The sequence below is a fragment of the Hemibagrus wyckioides genome, linkage group LG11, assembly GCF_019097595.1.
Source record: "Hemibagrus wyckioides isolate EC202008001 linkage group LG11, SWU_Hwy_1.0, whole genome shotgun sequence".
Taxonomy (NCBI): Eukaryota; Metazoa; Chordata; class Actinopteri; order Siluriformes; family Bagridae; genus Hemibagrus; species Hemibagrus wyckioides.
In genome coordinates this window covers 9,797,076-9,818,567 of record NC_080720.1, presented here as the reverse complement: position 1 = coordinate 9,818,567, position 21,492 = coordinate 9,797,076, and the positions used below count along the sequence as shown (strand labels likewise).

The 21,492-nt window shown below is 40.5% G+C and overlaps 2 protein-coding genes across 2 annotated transcripts; one reads left to right on the top strand and one right to left on the bottom strand.

The window, feature by feature from the left end:
* Positions 1-1,951: 1,951 nt before the first annotated feature.
* slc26a6l (solute carrier family 26 member 6, like) lies at positions 1,952-12,151 on the top strand. The gene is made up of 19 exons (XM_058404011.1): positions 1,952-2,197; positions 2,338-2,477; positions 3,184-3,294; positions 3,522-3,697; positions 3,808-3,972; positions 4,071-4,223; positions 4,432-4,514; positions 4,694-4,841; positions 4,932-5,045; positions 5,167-5,244; positions 5,369-5,464; positions 5,643-5,749; positions 5,837-5,906; positions 8,002-8,094; positions 8,207-8,317; positions 8,682-9,080; positions 9,165-9,219; positions 11,126-11,268; positions 11,645-12,151. Exons 1-19 carry the CDS (start codon positions 2,058-2,060, stop codon positions 11,666-11,668), a joined length of 2,406 nt encoding a protein of 801 aa, XP_058259994.1. The 5' UTR covers positions 1,952-2,057; the 3' UTR covers positions 11,669-12,151.
* Positions 12,152-15,578: 3,427 nt separating this feature from the next.
* p4htmb (prolyl 4-hydroxylase, transmembrane b) lies at positions 15,579-21,149 on the bottom strand. Its single transcript, XM_058403517.1, has 9 exons — positions 20,309-21,149; positions 18,939-19,020; positions 18,652-18,842; positions 18,446-18,542; positions 17,820-17,982; positions 17,552-17,737; positions 16,700-16,790; positions 16,475-16,598; positions 15,579-15,942 (listed from the first exon to the last, which is right to left on the bottom strand). The coding sequence occupies exons 1-9, from the start codon at positions 20,609-20,611 to the stop codon at positions 15,752-15,754; spliced, it is 1,428 nt and encodes a 475-aa protein (XP_058259500.1). The 5' UTR covers positions 20,612-21,149; the 3' UTR covers positions 15,579-15,751.
* Between the last annotated feature and the right edge of the window lie 343 nt (positions 21,150-21,492).

Here is a 21,492-nt window from a genome sequence, read left to right as displayed (position 1 = left end):
ACATAAAGGTGGTTGATATCAGTACTCTGTGCTGGCCACTCAAGTTCTTCCACTCCAACCTTGGCAATTCATTTCTTCATGGAGCTCATGTCAGACCTCATTTCTAAAAAAAAAAAGGGGGCATTTTGCTTCAATCTATGTGGCAACAATTTGGGAAAGAATCTCATAGCTGCGTGTCAGGTGTCCACGGACTTTTGGCCACACATTGTATCATAACCACTCATTTAAGAGTCACTGACATATTGAGAGTTTTTTAATATTTAATATTTTACAGCTTCATCTCCTCACATGTTCAACAATGCATTGTTTATTTATTTATTTAATCCATGTTTTAAATAATCATTATACTGTATCTAGCTTAAAATAAAATAAATTAAAGTTGCAAATTGTCCAGCTGGAAATTTAAGTTATGTACTGTATTATGAGCTTAGTGAAATATGCAGTTCAGCATAATTTATAGCTGTAATAACTGATAAAGTTAATATGAATTTCAGTTGATATATTCTAGTGTATTAAGCATAAATTACTTCATAATGCTCTGTGTGTAAACAGGTGAATAATAAGTGAAACAATGGTCTGCAGCACATGGCCCTTTTGCTATAGAGGCTAAACTTTAAACAGTGAGCAGAATTATTAATAGAAATATTAACCCTGGGTAGTTTTCATTTGACAAGCTGTTGATGCAATAACCTGGTACTGAAACAGCCTGTCCCTAATATTCAAAGTCTTAAAAAGTTAAAAAAAATCTTTTACTAAAGTCATCTGAAGTTGGAAGTTTATTAGGAAGTGTACATGACAGAATTCAAAGGTATACTATATTGCCAAATGTTTTGGGACATCTGTCTTTACTGTACATGCACATGAATGTAATATGGAGTTGGCCCACCCTTTGCAGCTATAACAGCTTCAACTCTTCTGGGAAGGCTTTCCACAAGGTTTAGGAGTGTGATTATGGGTATTTTTGACCATTCCTCTAGAAGTGCATTTGTGAGGTCAGGTACTGATGTTGGACGAGAAGGTCTGCCTCACAGTCTCCGCTCTAATTCATCCCAAAGGTGTTCTATCCGGGTGAAGTTCCTCCACACCAAACTCACTCATCCATGTCTTTATGGACCTTGCTTTGTGCACTGGTGTGTAGTTATGCTGGAACAGGAAGGGGGTCTTCTCCAAACTGTTCCCACAAAATTAGGAGAATGAAATTGTCCAAAATGTCTTGGTATGCTGAAGCATTAACAGTTCCTTTCACTGGAACTAAGGGGGCAAACCCAACCCCTGAAAAACAACACCTGAATTCAGTGATTTTGAGGGGTGTCCCAAAACCTTTGGCAATACAGTGTAGTTTTGTTGAGCATGGTAATATTATATATATATATATTTATATATATTTTCTGAAGTAGCAGTAGAACAGTTTTGCAGTCTCACCTTCATAGAATGGGACAGGTGCTTAAAAGAGTTTAAAAGAAACACTAAAAGATAGAATTTAAAGGTTCATTTAGTTTCAGACTGAAAGTGCTGCAGGGAACACTTGTACCCTATTGTGCTGATTGTGTGTGGTGGAAAATGATGCATCAAAGACTGATAGCTAAATTTATCTTCCTGTTTCCACTGATGAGATTATTAATTCATTCATGTCTTGCCCAACATCCGGGTGAGATCCGTCACTAGGACAGAAAACGTTGACTAGAGCACACGAGTGGAAACTATCGAGAAAAGCTGAATCAGCAAAGGCACAGGATTAACATTATAGTGTGATTTAAAATAACATTGTTTTATATCCACACTTGTAGAGTTTTGAACTGTTCATTAAATATCTCGTTTTGTGCACTGAATGTTATTCATCGTTTTTATTTTAAATGTTTCTGAGTATTTTTGCGTTCTCCGTCAGTAATCATTAGCCAAAAAGACAACCCCTTTTACTGTCTTCTTCATCCTATTTAAGTGCCTCTGTGTGAATTGCATGCTAGAAACCTTAGACATCAAAAGGGCGAAGCCGGTGAAGTATAGCGTACAGAATAATTTTTTTTAAATTAGAGCTGCACAAGGTTTGTGGTGGAAGAATGGTCAATGGGAAGAATAGCTCAGGGTATTGTGTAGAGAGGGAGATTCTGGATGAAGAGAAGCTGGAGAAACTGGCTAGGAGATTGGACCCCTCACAAACCCACATTCCTTTCTCTCATCGCCTGAAAAACTCACTCAGGTAAGACTTGGGAAATAAATAAAAAAAAACTTATGTGTATGCGTGTGTGAATGGTATACCTTATTCCTATTAAAGTGAAGATTATTTCTTTTTTTGCCTTTGTTTTGCCTAATCCGTGTCTCTCTTTATCCCTCTTACAGATGTTCTATTCCCAGACTGAAGCGTAGAGTGACAGACTGTTTACCTGTGCTTTACTGGTTACCACGTTATTCCATCTGGGACTATGGCATGCCGGACCTCGTCTCTGGCATCAGTGTGGGCATCATGCACTTGCCACAAGGTGAGAGAGCTTCTGTCTCTTGAGATAATTTTTCTCAGTTAATTTGTATGGCTCAGCGGCATGGTGGCTTAGTGGTTAGCACGTTTGCCTCACACGTCCTGGGTTCGAGTCTCTCTCCTGCTCACTGTCTGTGTGGAGTTTAGCATGTTCTCCCCGTGCTTGGTGGGTTTCCTCCAGGTGCTCCGGTGTCCTCCCATAGTCCAAAGACATGCTTCTAGGCTGACTGGAGTCTCTAAATTGCCCGTAGTATGTGAATGAGTGTGTGTGTGTGTGCCCTGCGATGGGTTGGCACTCCATCCAGGGTGTATTCTTGATGCCCGATGACGCCTGAGTTAGGCACAGACTTCCCGGGACCCAAGGATAGATCGGATAAGTGGTACAGATATAAATGAAATTTGTATGGCTCAGAAAGGTGTGAAAGTCAAAACATTAGAGCCACTGTTAAGATATCCTTCTGCAGAGTCTGATATTATAACTGACTTTATTTTATGAATAAGAAAAAACTAATAAAGTTTTGTTTAAAAAAAAATTCTCAAAGATCATGCTACTCTTTACTAAGATTTTTTTGAAAGGTTTTTCTAATCTAGATTATGGTTAGGCTCCGGTATCAGCTAGCTGCATTGATAATTATTAATAATTATAAATTAAATATAAATATAATTAATAATAAAGTGTGTGTGTGTGTGTGTGTGTGTGTGTGTTGTAGGTATGGCCTACGCATTGCTTGCTTCACTGCCACCAGTGTTTGGTCTATACAGCTCTTTTTATCCTGCACTCATTTATTTCTTCTTCGGGTCTTCCAGACACATTTCCATAGGTGAGGTGACTTTTGTATATTATTACCATGGAAATTATTTTATTAACCTAAATCCATTTTGATTACATTTGCCATATATATTTGCCAAGTGTAAATATTTCACACATTACTGAAAAGAAGCATTAAAATGGCATTATGGGTAACAGATTTTTTAGCTTTCACACTGTAGGCTTTACATTGTTGGCTTTTGATCATACACTGATGTGTGTGTGTGTGTGTGTTTGCAGGAACATTTACAATTCTCAGTGTTATGGTGGGTGGTGTTACCGAGAGACTGGCTCCTGATGCCAATTTTCTCATCCTTAATGGCACTAATGTGACAGAGGAGGTGAACGTCACTGCTAGAGATCTTTATAGATTACAAGTTGCTGCAGCCACTACTGTATTAGGAGGACTAATTCAGGTTTGCACTCATGACGAGATGTATAGATTTACACAGAAAATGTATATTCACATACACACACACTCATGTGATGCTGAATTGTTTCTGAATGAAAATTCAATTTCTTTCAGGTGATCCTGGGTTTGGCACAGTTTGGGTTTGTGGGTACATATCTCTCAGAGCCATTAGTGAGAGCATACACCACGGCAGCAGCCGCTCACGCTGTAGTGGCTCAGTTAAAATACATCTTAGGAGTGTCTCCAACACGATTCAGTGGGCCGTTCTCATTGTTTTATGTAAGTACTCAGACATTCGCCACCTTTTTGTGGCCACATGCAACAAATTTATGGACTTTTTGAGAATCCACCCTACCCTGTACTTTATGTGTATGCAGACACTAGTAGACGTGTGTGCGCAGCTGCCCAATACCCATCTGCCCACTCTGCTGGTCAGTGGTGTGTCCCTCATAATCCTCATCATTGCCAAGGAGCTGAACAATAGATACAGAGAGAAACTACCAGTGCCAATACCAGTGGAGCTCATTATTGTAAGCTTCTTCTTTTTCTTTTCACATGGTGTCATTCATAAATCATTATTTATGATATTCAGTGACTTTTATTTGTATTTAGTCTATTTTTTAGGACTTACTTTGAGATATTTTATTCTGATTACTGCACAATGTATGGAATTTGAAAGATTTATCCCTGTCTTAGGCCATTAAATGCTGTGTGTGTGTGTGTGTGTGTGTACACTAGATTGTGGCAGCTACACTCTTATCATTCCATACTCATCTAAATGATAGCTATAAAATTGCAGTAGTTGGAGATATCCCAAGTGGGTGAGTTATACTTTTATTATAAAAACAATACCAATTTTCTTCTTCTTCTTCTTCTTCTTCTTCTTCTTCTTCTTATTATTATTATTATTATTATTATTCAGATAATATATATAGACAATTCTATTTATCACATTATTCTATTTGCTGTATGATTATTGTCTATGTCTTGGATTATTTAGGCTTCAGCCTCCCACTATGCCAAACCACAGTATTTTTTTTGATGTGGTAGTGGATGCCTTTGCCCTAGCTATAGTGGGATATGCCATTTCCATCTCTTTGGGCAAAACATTTGCTCTCAAGCACGGCTACAAAGTGTGCAGCAATCAGGTGAGATGGCAAGCCACCAATATGCAAATGGAAATTTTAATAAGAATTTTTGCAATCATATAGTAACCAGTTTTCTGTGCTTTCTTATAGGAGCTGGTGGCTTTGGGTCTCAGTAATACAGTTGGAGGTTTTTTCCAGTGCTTCTCTGTCTGTGCCTCTATGTCTCGGAGTCTAATACAGGAGACCACTGGAGGCAGAACACAGGCAAGACACACACACAGAGCACATTTAGCACACTTAACACAGTGGTACACAAACCCTGTCACACATGCCCATCTTTTATTTACAGACAGTATGATCATTGTGTTCGGTTGTGATGTTGTAGATGGCAGGTGTGGTTGCAGCTGTAATAGTGCTAGTGACAACGTTGAAGTTAGGAACACTGTTTCAGCAGTTGCCCAAGGTACATCTCAATAATCCATTACAAACCTATAGACCAGAATACACATTTTCTCTGTGTTTGAATATATATATATATATATATAAAACTTCTTTGTGTGTGTGTGTGTGTGTGTGTGTGCATGCAGGCAGTGCTGTCTGCTATTGTGTTTGTGAATCTAAAAAGCATGTTCAAGCAGTATGCCGACATTGTGACACTGTGGCGGAGAAGCAAGACTGATATGGTAGGATTCTATAATAAATCTATTTATATCTCACTGGTTAGTGATCAACTCTCATCCTTGCATAGGCCATGTTGGAAGTATCATTTATTGTAATTAAAACAAACCTTCGTCATATGCTCTGTATTGCTGTAAGCTCCGTCATTACAATGTATTATTTCCATGCATTTGTTGTATATAGTTGGTGTGGTTGGTGACTTGGGTGTCCACTGTTCTCTTTAATATGGACATGGGTTTGGCAGCCTCTGTTGGCTTTGCCCTACTTACTGTTATCTTCAGAACACAACGGTGAGACACTTCACTGCCCCATATCCAGACAATGTTTTGTCTTTCTGGTGTAATTATTTTTAAATGAAAGCTTCGTTGATCTCACAGGCCCCGCTACTCTGTCTTGGGCCATCTTCCTGGTACTGAGCTTTATTTGGACATGGAGACACACCAAGAGGTGAGGCATGTGGATTATATGGATGTTCACATTAGCTTATTTAACCCTGTTTCTTGGACATGATGTTTAAATCTTTATAAAATGGATGGCAATTATAAAAATCTTGGTTGGTTATGTGGTTTATTGAATAAGGGGACAAATACTTTTAAACAAGGTCAGGAAGTGTTGGAAAATGTTTTTCCTCAATAAATATATATATATATACACTATATTGCCAAAAGTATTCGCTCACCCATCCAAATAATCAGAATCAGGTGTTCCAATCACTTCCATGGCCACAGGTGTATAAAATCAAGCACCTAGGCATGCAGACTGTTTTTACAAACATTTGTGAAAGAATGGGTCGCTCTCAGGAGCTCAGTGAATTCCAGCGTGGAACTGTGATAGGATGCCACCTGTGCAACAAATCCAGTCGTGAAATTTTCTCGCTCCTAAATATTCCACAGTCAACTGTCAGCTGTATTATAAGAACGTGGAAGTGTTTGGGAACGACAGCAACTCAGCCACGAAGTAGTAGGCCACGTAAACTGACGGAGCGGGGTCAGCGGATGCTGAGGCGCATAGTGCGAAGAGGTCGCCAACTTTCTGCAGAGTCAATCGCTACAGACCTCCAAACTTCATGTGGCCTTCAGATTAGCTCAAGAACAGTGCGCAGAGAGCTTCATGGAATGGGTTTCCATGACCGAGCAGCTGCATCCAAGCCATACATCACCAAGTGCAATGCAAAGCATCGGATGCAGTGGTGTAAAGCTGGAGTGACGAATCGCGCTTCTCCATCTGGCAATCTGATGGATGAGTCTGGGTTTGGCGGTTGCCAGGAGAACGGTACTTGTCTGACTGCATTGTGCCAAGTGTAAAGTTTGGTGGAGGGGGGATTATGGTGTGGGGTTGTTTTTCAGGAGCTTAGCTTGGCCCCTTAGTTCCAGTGAAAGGAACTCTGAATGCTTCAGCATACCAAGACATTTTGGACAATTCCATGCTCCCAACTTTGTGGGAACAGTTTGGAGCTGGCCCCTTCCTCTTCCAACATGACTGTGCACCAGTGCACAAAGCAAGGTCCATAAAGACATGGATGACAGAGTCTGGTGTGGATGAACTTGACTGGCCTGCACAGAGTCCTGACCTCAACCTGATAGAACACCTTTGGGATGAATTAGAGCGGAGACTGAGAGCCAGGCCTTCTCGTCCAACATCAGTGTGTGACCTCACAAATGCGCTTCTGGAAGAATGGTCAAAAATTCCCATAAACACACTCCTAAACCTTGTGGACAGCCTTCCCAGAAGAGTTGAAGCTGTTATAGCTGCAAAGGGTGGACCGACGTCATATTGAACCCTATGGATTAGGAATGGGTTGTCACTTAAGTTCATATGCAAGTCAAGGCAGGTGAGCGAATACTTTTGGCAATATAGTGTATATATAAATATATATATATTTGAAGATCTGAAACAATATACACCGACCAAGCATAACATTATGAGCACCTGTCTAATATTGTGTTGGTCCCCCTTTTACTGCCAAAACAGCCCTGACCCATCATGCACTGTGTATTCTGACACCTTTCTATCAGAACTAGCATTAACTTCTTTAGCAATTTGAGCAACAGTAGCTCGTCTGTTGGATCGGACCAGCCTTTACTCCCCACGTACATCAATGGGCCTTGGCTGCCCATGACCCTGTCGCCGGTTCACCACTGTTCCTTCCTTCCCACTTTTGATAGATACTGACCACTGCAGACCGGGAACGCCCCACAAGATCTGCAGTTTTGGAGATGCTCTGATCCAGTCGTCTAGCCATCACAGTTTGGCACTTTGTCAAACTCGCTCAAATCCTTACGCTTGCCGATTTTTCCTGCTTCTAACACATCAACTTTGAGGACAAAATGTTCACTTGCTGCCTAATATATTATAGAGTTATTCATGTCACCTGTCAGCAGTCATTATGTTATGCCTCATCAGTGTATAAGAATATATAAGAAATCAGGAAGAAAGCAAATACTTTTTCATGGCACTGTAAATTATTATTTTGAAATGAAAATTATATTATATTAAAAGTACTATAAAAATAAACATGTGGATGTATTTTTGTATGTGACAGGTAAGGGAGGTACCAGGCATCACCATATTCCGCTCTTCAGCCACCATATACTTTGCTAATGCTGAGCTTTACCTGGAAGCCCTCAAGCAAAAGGTGCACATTTGTTTTTTTTCTGAGCCAGTTGGCTCAACGTACCTCATAGACTCATTGATTACCATCTGTATGCTTTACATAACTGTTCAACTGGCATCTACTGTGATTACAGAGTGGCTTGGACATTACTAAGATGATCACTTATAAGCGCAGACAGGAGGAAAAGCAGAGAAGAAGAGAGAGGAGGGCAGAAAGAAGGGCATGGAGAGCAGCCAAAAAACAGGTGGAGCAACATATCAAATCTGAAAAAGACCATAAAGCATTACTTAGTATCTCAAATAAATGAGCCCCTACTTTGAAGTATGTCATTACTGAAAATTTTATTACCTCTGCTCTTTTATGGCTCAGATATCTACTTCACTTACACTATTTTTGCATCAGGTGCTAGAGTATGTTTTAAAGAACTTTTAAAACATTTTTGGTTTGTTATTAAAATGATTTTGTTATAATACTGACTTCAACAGATTCATTGCATTTAATTATTTCACTCAGGTTACTTATTGTAATTTATTAACAATCCTAATACTAGTTAGATTCTTCTTAATAAGTTTTAGCACTGATGTTTTCACTCACTTAACTTTCGGCAGAAACAAGCTCTCCGAGCAGCCTCTCAGCGCTCCAGAGGGTGTGTCTTTTCAGTCGAAGAAGATGCAGGACATTTGAAAGAAATGTGTGGCAATATCCCAGAAGAGGAGTACAGAGACAGAGAAAACGGCACAGTGTTTGTCATGCCTGAGACCCCACATAACAGTTGGGTGTACCTAAAGGGCATTGATCCTGAAACCACCACACTAGGGTCCATGTCAGATCTGCAGGATGGGGACATCACGACCCTGGAGTCCAGCAGTGAGGATACACTGAGCAGGGATCTGGAAAGGGTTTCCCTAGGCTCATTGGGAAAATGGACTTGGGATATCCATTCCATCATCCTAGACCTTTCCCCAGCCAACTTTATCGACACTGTGGCCATCAAGACTCTGAGAAATGTGAGTGTCAAGATCACTATCAATACATAGACTTAGTACTGAAAATGACAGCAATACAAAACATTTACCCTCCATTGTTTACAGATATTCCATGACTTTGGAGAGATTGATATCAGCATCTACATTGCAGGTTGTCAAGGTAAGTACAACCAAATAATAGGATTAAAGTCTAAGCCTTAATTTATGTTGGATATTTCCAAAATAAATATAACATCCTCATTTATATTACCAATCTAATTTCCTATTTGTATATAACCGTACTCCAGTGGCGGACCGTCAGGGCCAGCAAGGCCTTCTCTGCTGGTCTAAACAGCAGTGATCTAAATCACTGACTTGCATTTTAATATATTTAATATATTTTCATGAATGTGTATTAAATTACTCCCAATAGTCTATTCTCTACATTTCATAGCTTTTGCCAAAAGTATTCGCTCACCCATCCAAATAATCAGAATCAGGTGTTCCAATCACTTCCATGGCCACAGGTGTATAAAATCAAGCACCTAGGCATGCAGACTGTTTTTACAAACATTTGTGAAAGAATGGGTCGCTCTCAGGAGCTCAGTGAATTCCAGCGTGGAACTGTGATAGGATGCCACCTGTGCAACAAATCCAGTCGTGAAATTTCCTCGCTCCTAAATATTCCACAGTCAACTGTCAGCTGTATTATAAGAACGTGGAAGTGTTTGGGAACGACAGCAACTCAGCCACGAAGTGGTAGGCCACGTAAACTGACGGAGCGGGGTCAGCGGATGCTGAGGCGCATAGTGCGAAGAGGTCGCCAACTTTCTGCAGAGTCAATCACTACAGACCTCCAAACTTCATGTGGCCTTCAGATTAGCTCAAGAACAGTGCGCAGAGAGCTTCATGGAATGGGTTTCCATGGCCGAGCAGCTGCATCCAAGCCATACATCACCAAGTGCAATGCAAAGCGTCGGATGCAGTGGTGTAAAGCACGCTGCCACTGGACTCTAGAGCAGTGGAGACGCGTTCTCTGGAGTGACGAATCGCACTTCTCCATCTGGCAATCTGATGGACGAGTCTGGGTTTGGCGGTTGCCAGGAGAACGGTACTTGTCTGACTGCATTGTGCCAAGTGTAAAGTTTGGTGGAGGGGGGATTATGGTGTGGGGTTGTTTTTCAGGAGCTGGGCTTGGCCCCTTAGTTCCAGTGAAAGGAACTCTGAATGCTTCAGCATACCAAGACATTTTGGACAATTCCATGCTCCCAACTTTGTGGGAACAGTTTGGAGCTGGCCCCTTCCTCTTCCAACATGACTGTGCACCAGTGCACAAAGCAAGGTCCATAAAGACATGGATGACAGAGTCTGGTGTGGATGAACTTGACTGGCCTGCACAGAGTCCTGACCTCAACCCGATAGAACACCTTTGGGATGAATTAGAGCGGAGACTGAGAGCCAGTTCTTCTCGTCCAACATCAGTGTGTGACCTCACAAATGCGCTTCTGGAAGAATGGTCAAAAATTCCCATAAACACACTCCTAAACCTTGTGGACAGCCTTCCCAGAAGAGTTGAAGCTGTTATAGCTGCAAAGGGTGGACCGACGTCATATTGAACCCTATGGATTAGGAATGGGTTGTCACTTAAGTTCATATGCGAGTCAAGGCAGGTGAGCGAATACTTTTGGCAATATAGTGTATTTCAGCCAGTGGCTGACATCATGTGTTGCCAGGGTGAAAGAAATCAACCTTAAGGCCTTCAGAATCAATAGTGCAGGCGCCCGGAGCTTAAAATAAGTGGCAATGAAATTGTTACATTAATCAATCAGATTTCGAGTTTGCGTCACTGGGGCCATCTAGCAGGCATACGATTACGTCAGCAGTTTCCTGTCCTTTGATTGGATAATTGGAGTAGTCAGAGGCAGCAAACCGCACAAACTAAATAAATTATATATATTTTAACTCACAATGGCTGACAGAGGAGAACAAATCGATTTGGTGAAGGCCAAGGTGTGAAATGCACGGCCCGCCGCTGCCGTACACTGACCCTATTATATTCACTGTTGATTTTGTGACTCTAACTCTAGTTCCAGTGGTGGAGCAGCTGGAAAAAGGTGGCTTTTTTACTGACATTTCCAAAGAACGTCTCTTTACTACAGTGCATGATGCAGTGCTGTACTGCCTCAAGCACCACGGTGCAGCAACTCTGCCAAGCTACGAAACACCAGTGGTGAGCTTTCCATACATACTCACAAATATAGACTTTATACTTTACACTTTAGAGAGAGAGAGAGAGAGAGAGAGAGATTATTCATGAGATCTACAGGCTCTAATAACCATAGTGCTCCATTACTGATTAATGCACTAGAGTGTTTACCTGATTATAGGGTAAAGGTGAGATGATAAACAGACGATCATTAAATATTCAAAATGCAAACTTTTGAAGTGATAGCATTTTTATTTGCCTACTGTTAATATTGTAAGAGACTATTTGACTTTTTATAGTTCTCATTTTCTACATTTGACTATACATATGCAAATACACTGCAAATAATGTTTTCTAATGAAAAGCATCTCTAATGCATCATTCACATTTGCCATTGCAGTGTATGGGCAGCACCAGACTCTGAGACATGAACTACAGTGATGTACACATCTGCAGCAATCTGTTCCCCTCTCTCTATCTCTCTCTCTCTCGCTCACACACATACACACACACACACATTGCCTAGCATAAAAAGACAATACTTCCTGGTAAATACTTCGTTATTACTTGAACAGTGAAGTACAGATGCTGTAAACAGGGCTGGTCCCTGTATTTTGAGAATTATACATTCTGTTTATTATTAACACTTCTTCATGTACACGTGTATGGATTATCTGTTTACAGATAATTTTTATGATATGTTAGTCAAAATAATGCGTAATATTGATTTAAATTATTAAAAAAGACTCGTACATTTTTACATTTGTATTTAACTTTATTATTTCAAAAAATTAACATCTTAATATGTTTAAAGAAAAGGACAAACTGCTAACTTTTTTTTTTGTGACATCGGAAAACATTGCAACAATTACAATAAATAACATCATAAATTAATAGCACGGCCTTCTCATTGATGCAAGTGAAATCAAACCGTAGACAGATTAAATAAATAGGAATAAATAAATCACAAGCCCTGTACAGAGTATGAGTTTGTTCAAGCATCAGTTTGGACATGCTTTAATGGAAGAGACGTAAAAGACAGATCAGGTCAGCTGAGATGTGGTGCTTGACCACATATATCATACACATCTTAGGTAACAACTTTAAACTGACTCATGAGCGCAAAACATAAAACTATAGCCAGCAACACAAACTGAGGCTCATGATGCCTGTTTTCTCCATGAATGTAATAGCATATATGTACTGAATCCCTTTTGTCCAATGAAAACTCAAGTGAACATTCTTTCACACTCCTTAGGAGGTATTGTAGTGCACAAATATGTAAACAAAGATTATAAAATATGGCTGCATTCCCATAAGTAATTAAATAAATAAATAAATAAATAATGGTGCCTTCAGTGTTATTCAGCAATGGTTCTCAAGGTTTTTGTAGCCAGGGATCCCATTATCTGTAAAATAAATACAGTGGACCCCCCTGGATTTTAATTAATTGTATACAATAATATTTTGTATATATTAAAGCATTAAGAGCTTCCTTATCTGCCACCAAAAGATAATTTGGTTCAACATACAGGTCTTCTTTTCGAGTTTTGGAATAAATCCAAAATTCGTGGGCCTCACTTTGAGAACCACTGTTCTACAAAATGTGACAGCAACAAAACATTGTCTTGTCCTTCGTTGCATAAGTATCAAGGCTATTGTCCCTGAATTCAATCTAACATCTAGGGTGTCTGTCCAGATATCTTGGGAATGGTTAGGTAAAGCTTGACTCGGTTCTGAATGTGGGACACAGGATATGAAACTGACACCATACAAGGACATTATTAGTCAGGTGTAGCATTTAAAGACCTGTGTCTCTAAATGTATGTCTACAAGATGTGTGTGTTTGTGAACATGTGCTGTGTCTGCTGCTATGTGGGGGGACTAGACTAGCTTTGTGGATTTTTTCCATGTAGAATGGTGAAAGGGTTGAAGCTGTGGCCTGTAAGAAATTACGAAAAGATTCTTAAACCTGCCTAAATTTTATATTTCTTTTTGAAATCACAAAATAACTTGGACAATTAGCTATAAAAACCTGCTGTTCTTGTTATTTTGGAGTACGGTGCAGGAGCGGCTCATGACCAAAGACTTGTCTGATTGTGCAACATGATTTATCACTTTATATCAATAAAAGATACTGCCTCATCTTTTGATCTCTAACCCAAATGTCTTCAGTGTGTAGCCCTCCACACAAAAAAATCTGACTGTATTTATCACACAGCAACATTTTTTATATCACTGCTCACTCAAAAAAAGGTAATTAGTATTGTAACTAAATTTAAAATGTATGTCATTGTCAATCAGGACTTTGAAAATTAATGTTTCTTGAACAGAAGGTATACCAAATCATTGAATTCAGGTGTTGTTTTTCAGGGGTTGTGCTTGGCCCCTTAGTTCCAGTGAAAGGAACTCTTAATGCTTCAGCATTTCATGCTCCCAGCTTTGTGTGAACAGTTTGGGGATGACCCCCTTCCTGTTCTAACATGACTGCACACCAGTGCACAAAGCAACGTCCATAAAGACATGGATGAGTGAGTTTGGTGTGGAGGAACTTCACAGAGTCCTGACCTCAACTTGATAGAACACCTTTGGGATGAATTAGAGCAGAGACTGAGAGCCAGACCTTCTCATCCAACATCAGTGCCTGACCTCACAAATGCGCTTCTAGAGGAATGGTCAAAAATTCCAATAAACACACTCCTAAACCTTGTGGAAGGCCTTCTCAGAAACGTTGAAGCTGTTATAGCTGCAAAGGGCAGGCCAACACCATATTACATTCATGTGCATGTAAATGCAGACGTCCCAGTTTTGGCCTGGCTCGCAGTCTCCGCTCTAGGGGTCATCCCCAAACTGTTCCCACAAAGCTGGGAGCATGAAATTGGCCAAAATGTCTTGGTATGCTGAGGCACCAAGACACTGGAACTAAGGGGCCAAGCCCAACCCTTGAATTCAATGATTTGGAGGGGTGTCCCAAAACTTTTGGCAATATAGGGTGTATACGGTTACGCTTTGCCCCACCTGCCCCTACTGATGAGCCACCACTGGCATAGTGAATGCTGTTGATTACAGGTTTTGAAAAAATGAACTAATAGCAGTCAGCCTGAGCATATAAAGCTCAGCTCTACCTTTTCATTCATGACTCATATGAGTCATTTCACTACTTCAGTGAAGCACAGTGCTAAACTGGTAATTTAACTTAAATCAATGCATCTCAAATTTATAGTAAGTGATGTTATGCTACAGTCTAGTACAATGTTTATATAAATATTTTTTTGTGAGCAAGTGTATTTCTAGGTGCGTTTAAGCATTAGGGGTGTAACAATACACAACATTAAAATTCTATATGATACATTTTCAATACAGCAATAAGAAAAAATTGACCCTAGGTTTCCTTTTTGACTGAAATGTTTGGTATTTTAAAAGCAGAATAAATGAAACTTAATAGTGACACAGTGATTGATTCAGTCGTTCAGCATCTTAGCAGAATAAAACAAAAACAAAACTGTGCAATAAAATTTAACATACCTTTCGTAACTTATCTTTTTAACATACCAACATGCTTTACTCAAGCTAATTAGCTAGTACGCTAGTTAGCTAGCTTAATGGTTCATGAAAAGCAGCAGGCTTATCATAAGATCAGGTTTATTTAGTCTAATCTACTATGATAGGCCATATTGTTACCCCCCTAATAAGCATGCATGTTTGCCTACATGTATACAGTGTATGTGTGCAGTGTATATGTGTTTACAGGTGTGTGTATCTAGATAAAGCTGGGCATTATGTAAAAAAAAATAAAAATGCAATATAAGAATTTGGCAGTATAATGATTAGCTGACATTCACTGTTGGAAAATGCTAGAGTTGGTGAGTGCTGACACGATAAAAGTGTCAGAAAATAAAAGTCAAAAATGAAGTAGGTTCAGCTCATTTCTATGTCCAGAGAGTAACCCCAGTCTCTATTGTCAGTGGTCACTGTGTGCTTCCTCTCTCCTCTCTGTACTCATACAGAGCAGCTGCAGCAAATCTACAAATAACTTAATGTAAATGTTAACTTAATTTAAAAGTATTTATAAATATTTGTAAAATAAATTAAATACTCTGTATCTCTATGGAGTACCATGTGCAAATATTAAAATTGAATCCTTGTGTCCCGAAAAATCTTTCTTTATATATATATATATATATATATATATATATATATATATATATATATATATATATATATATAAAATGTATATATATATATAATGTATATACACACACACACACACACACACATTATAATATATATATATATATATATATATATATATATATATATATATATATATATATATATATATATATATATATATCTCTGATGTGCATGTTCCAGCACAGTGTGTTTCTATGCTTGTACATGCCTTGCTTGTGTGTGTCTACATTTGTTTACAGATCTCCTTGTGTCTTTGTTCATGGACAATGCAAATGCATGTGTACTGCAAGTCTTGTGAAAAACATGTATGTAGTTACAGGTCTTGGTGTGGGTCTGGGTGCTGCTGCTCCTGAGATTCCGGCTGCTGAGACATGAGCTGCTGGTACCGGGTTTGTCGTTGGTAGTCTGGGTCAACATTGATCCAGTTGTTGGCAATCCATTTTACCCCTCGAGTAACAACACAGCCTCCATGTAGTGCGTATTCGTCTTGTTCACCCACCCAGCCTAAAGAGGGTGACAAAGCATAGTATCATACTTTCCTCAGTGATCACAGATAGGTGACATGATCATAACATACAACATGCAAGCTTTACCTGTACTAGGAACTCAAATAACGTGCTTAAAATCCCTGGAAGTGTAGCTTCTCAGACAAACTAGCGTCTATATTTTTATTGTTCGGCTTTTTAATTTTGACCAATTCTTGGATTGATTTTGGTTTCTGCTATATAAGAAAACAACACGGAGCATTTTCTGTAGTGTCTTTATACTGAAGGAATATTTACCACTGTCACATTTGTATATTACCTGGGGTTATTTCTACTGGACGTTTACATACGGTGTATTCTTTCCAGATTCATGCACCCACAGTCTTTTAAAAAATGACTGGACAGAACTAACATATAATAATCATGTTATCCCACCTCCTTTTGTAAAACTTGTCTAATCTGGATAGGGATTTAGGCTGCAAGGATTGCTGTACGAGTGTGTAACGCAGCAGGCTTCGGTCATTACAAAACCAGCCATTCTGCATCCTTACCATTTCCATCGGACAGATAGTTATACCAGAACACTGCTTTTCCCATTGTGGGCTTCACTCTCAGGTTCCCTTTATCACAGTGCTTTCTCGTATCCAACAAATCCACATCGTCCTGTATAAGAGCCTGAATAACACAAACGTCCAGCATTACTGGTTAAACTTCAGATCAGTGCAATGTTTCAACGTTCAACGTATACCTAAAAGATTTAAATCAGTAAGACTCACCACTTCGTCATAAGTTCTGTTGTCTGCTACAGGAAAGGTGGTTTCTCCTCCTTCCTCTACTGTGTTCAGGTAAAACAGTACAGTAATGTACCTGGGGAAAAAAAACCAACATCTTCATAAAGCAGGGGTACATACATTCATGAGTACACACACAGTCATATCAGAATATAAGATCAATATACATAAAAACAGTGTCACTTGCATAATCATTTGGAGCACAGTGTAGACTTCCTGTCAGCATCAATCATTATACTGTTCTCTGGTCACTACTGTGGTACTGGTCATTAACTGATCTCTCTCATCTGCACACATGGACTGTTTTATTTCCTTTTTCATGCTGTTCTGTGTAAACGCTAGAGTGTTGTGTGTGAAAATCCCACGAGATCAGCAGTTTCTGAAATACTCAAACCAGCCCATCCAGGCACCAACAATCATACCGCAGTTAAAGGTCAGAGACTTAATGTGAACATTAACTGTAGTGCTTGACCTGTGAGCAACATTGTGCTGCTGCCACACGATTGGCTCACTGGATAACTACACGAATGTATAGGTGTACATGTGGATGGTGAGTGTATATACTGTATGTGGTATTGTGGGTAACATGAAGAGCTGCATTTCTGTTGTCTCATTAACTTTGAGAAAGAGGCTGGTGAGGGAATGATAGTTTATAGCTGTTGAATTAATAATTGTGAAGCGGCTTTTGTTTTTTTCATATTTATTATTTTCTTATAATAGCATCCCGTCCCTTATCAATTTATTCTGCATAAGTGTAGTATGTGAAAGACCTCATATTTGGTACATAGTAAATCAGCACATGTACTCATTTAAGCTCAAAAGATATAACTGGCTCACCTGCAGGACGTCTGGAACGGCGAGGACGAGTTGACAGTGAGGTGAGTGTGTGTGCAGGTTGTCTCGGGGTAAACTGGCCCGCTGTCGTGATGAGCATGGTAATGACCACCTTGCTCATAAAGCACCACCTGAAGAGGTTCACTCAACTCCACCAGTTCAGATGAAAGCTTTGTTAAACGTGTGACCCTAAGTAAACAAATAAAATCAGCATTATTTTAAAGCAAAGGAGAGAGTTGGTATCAGAGGACACAAACTCATGGAGGGATACCTGTTGCGGAGATCTCTGAGGACCTGATGTGCTCCCTGACCCTGGTAGAGCCACGTGTGTCTGCTGTTCCTCACTAACTGGTTCCTGTTCACCCCCCGCTGGTGTAGGAAACGCTGGAATGCGTCACTGCTCAGCTGCCCAAACTCCTCTACACTCAAGAGACCTGAACACACAAAAACAGAGCACAATTGTCTTTAACCGTCTCTTCCACAATTAAACAATAAACTACTCACCTAAAATTGGTACAGTACTAAAATGACTTTTCCAGTACTTTGTAGTATTTAGTTGATCTTTTGCAATCACCTGTCCATTTAAACATACAATATGCATGTGAAGGTTACATCACAATCTCTTTGTAGCCTAAAACAAGCTAATAGCTTAAAGACTGAAGTTAAAGCCTATGAATTCTGGTGAAATAAATCAGTATCCTCATGTAGCAGGCTATGCAAATGACATGAAAAATAAAAGAGCTGCAGTGCAAGATTGTGCTTGCACGGTGTGGTGGGTCAATATGTCTGCTGTTTGTTGGCGAATAGTGAAGTTATCCTTCTTCGAAGATACAAATGTTTAAATGTGTTACATTTAACATAGTGTAAGGATTTACTCCAAGAATCATTGGTCTTTACCGTTACCATCCTGGTCCACCTTGAGGCCAGCATAGATCTCCTTGAGGTTCTCAGGAGTTAGCCAGATACCATCTCTCACTCTGGAATGTGTTAAAATCTGCAACAGGGGACAGCATGCAGATAACATATCTTTTCAAAGATAAACAGTGCATCTGTTCTGTCTATTGTATCGCAAACAAAAGCTACACTTGTACATGCTCACACACCTCATGTGGCTGTAGCTGGCCATCCTGATTGAGATCAAGCAAATGGAAGATCTCTTCAGCACTGAGGTTTAGCTGCTGGCTGAGTTCCTCCTGTCCCTCAGGCACCATGACTTGACTTTCCACCAGGCCCTTCAGCTGAGCAAGATGCATCAGCACTGCACACTCTCTCTCAGAGAGGAAACCAGGAATTTCTGCACAGTACACAGGCGCACACACTCTCAACATCACAACATTCATATTGTGTGCTTGACTGACCCACATACGTTTAACAACATATAGATAATTACCAAAGAGCAGAGGCTTCAGACTGAGGGTCTTCATCTCATGCATTTTTCCAGACCCCAGAGACACTTTTTGCACATGACCAACCTGAAAGAGAACAAGTGATGTTTATAACTATAATTCTCTTTAACACTGGAACTGAACTGAGACTTCACAACAAACATTTTCCCATTAGGGTGTTATGGCTTTAATTGAAGTCAGGAATTGTTAAAGTATAATAAGTAAATGTGTGTTATATTTAGTCATTTTTGCCATGCTGTACTGTCAGTGGTTTCATATTTCTTTGGAAGATCTCACTTATGCTGATTAGTTTCACTGAGTCATTATGAAGCCTATTAGCCAGGTTCACCATCAGAAACCATAAGCACAACTGAATCAGGATGTATTCCCTCCTCCCATCCTGAATATACTGACTACTGACAACAGGTCATGAAATACTCTATATTGCCAAAGGTTTTGGGACACCCCTCCAAATCACTGAATTCTGGTGTTGTTTCTCAAGGGTTGGGCTTGGCCCCTTAGTTCCAGTGAAAGGAACTCTTAATGCTTCAGCATACCAAGACATTTTGGACAATTTTATGCTCATAAAACATAAAACATCTTTGTGGGAACAGTTTGGGGATGACCCCTTCCTGTTCCAACATGACTGCACACCAGTGCAAGGTCCATAAAGACATGGATGAGTGAGTTTGGAGGAACTTGACTCGCCTGACCTCAACCCGATAGAACACCTTTGGGATGAATTAGAGTGGAGACTGCGAGCCAGACCTTCTCGTCCAACATCAGTGCCTGACCTCACAAATGCACTTCTAGAGGAATGGTCAAAAATTCCCATAAACACACTCCTAAACCTTGAGGCCAGAAAAGTTAGAGCTGCAAAGGGTGGGCCAAATCCATATAAAATTTATGTGCATGTAAAGGCAGACATCCCAGTTTTGGCCTGGCTCACAGTCTCTGCTCTAATTCATTAAGAGTTCCTTTCATTGGAACTAAGGGGCTGAGCCCAACCCCTAAATTCAATTATTTGGACGGGTGTCCCAAAACTTAATATAGACAATATAGTGTACCTTCTGTCCTGCACATTTTAGCAATTTCCCAGCTCTAACTCAAACCCACTTTAACTTAGAAAAGTCTGTTATTTAGTATTAGTTGAATAAGGTGTGTTAGAGCAGGGAAAACACTACAATGTGTGGGACCTGGATCAGAGATGGGATCCTGTGATAAATGGCGTCTGCACACTGGGATCCTGTTAAACCATCAGTCACAAAACTCCATCACAGTGTGATACCAAGCCCCACAGAAATCAGTGTAAAGCTGGTGTAAAGCTCCATGCAGCACTGATAGAGTTGAGAGATGAAGTAAAGCAGATCCTGACCCGTATCCCCTCGATGCGCGGGAGGTGTGTGTAAGAGCCCCCGCTAGGGGGGCTTTTAGGACCTCTGATCTGCTCTGGTCTGGAGGATACACCCGCATCAGAGCCGGTGTTGTAATGCACGTACAGTAACAGTGCGATGACATTAAGGATGTAGACGTGGAAGAAAACCATGACCACTACGAAGTATGATCGTGAACAGACGTTGTTCTTCTGCACCGGGAATCTCTTTCGGTGTGACAGCGGCGGCGGAAACGATGACCGCCCGGTGCCGTCCTCCTGTACATGTCCCTCGGCTTCCGTCATCCTGCCTGATGACCGGTGATGTATTGAGTTGACCTCCGTTACCCCAGACGGGGTTTTGTGGGACGCTGCAGTGACAGCGAAATGTTCACGCACGAAAACATAATATACGTCACGGTCCACGTAGCGGTCAAACTAACCTGGGTGAAATAACTAAGCAGCTCGTCGCATTTGGTGTAAACGAACAGAGATCACGCAGAAATTCATGTCCGAGCACGTAAAGTCTGACCAGTTAGCCACCCGGCTAGCCCGAGCTGAGAGCTTACTCAGCAGCAGCGCTTTCTCCTCGGGGTTTATACCGCGTACATTCTCACCGCGGCGACGCTACAGCTCCGTCTAATGGTATTTATCTCCAACCGCCCGCCAGACATCATGCTAGTACTGAAGGTCGTCCTTTAACATCTCCCGCTGTGCAATTTAAGACATCTGTTCGAGTGTTTCGCTCCTGTCACTGGCTCGTAACGACCTTTACAGCTGACCCCGGCGCAGTGAAACCCAGCCTCTAGATGAGCCGCCATTGCTGTGGGTCTTGACAGCTGCCGCATCGCGACTGCGCACTGAAAAGGTGAAATGGCGACACCTGCCGTTGGCGCCACAGAACTGCAACCTCACTGATTTAAAACTACACCCATCAGGCATAACATTATGACCACCTGCCTAATATTGTGTTGGTCCCCTTTTTGCTGTTAAAACAGCCGTGACATGCCGAGGCAGGGACTCCACTAGATCCCTGAAGGTGTGCTGTGGCCTTCTTGGGTCATTGGATACTTAAAGGACACTAGTTTTGGAGATGCTCTGATCCAGTCGTCTAGCCATCACAATTTGGCCCTTGTCAAACTCTCACAAATCCTTACGCAAATTTTTCCTGCTTCTAATGCATCAAC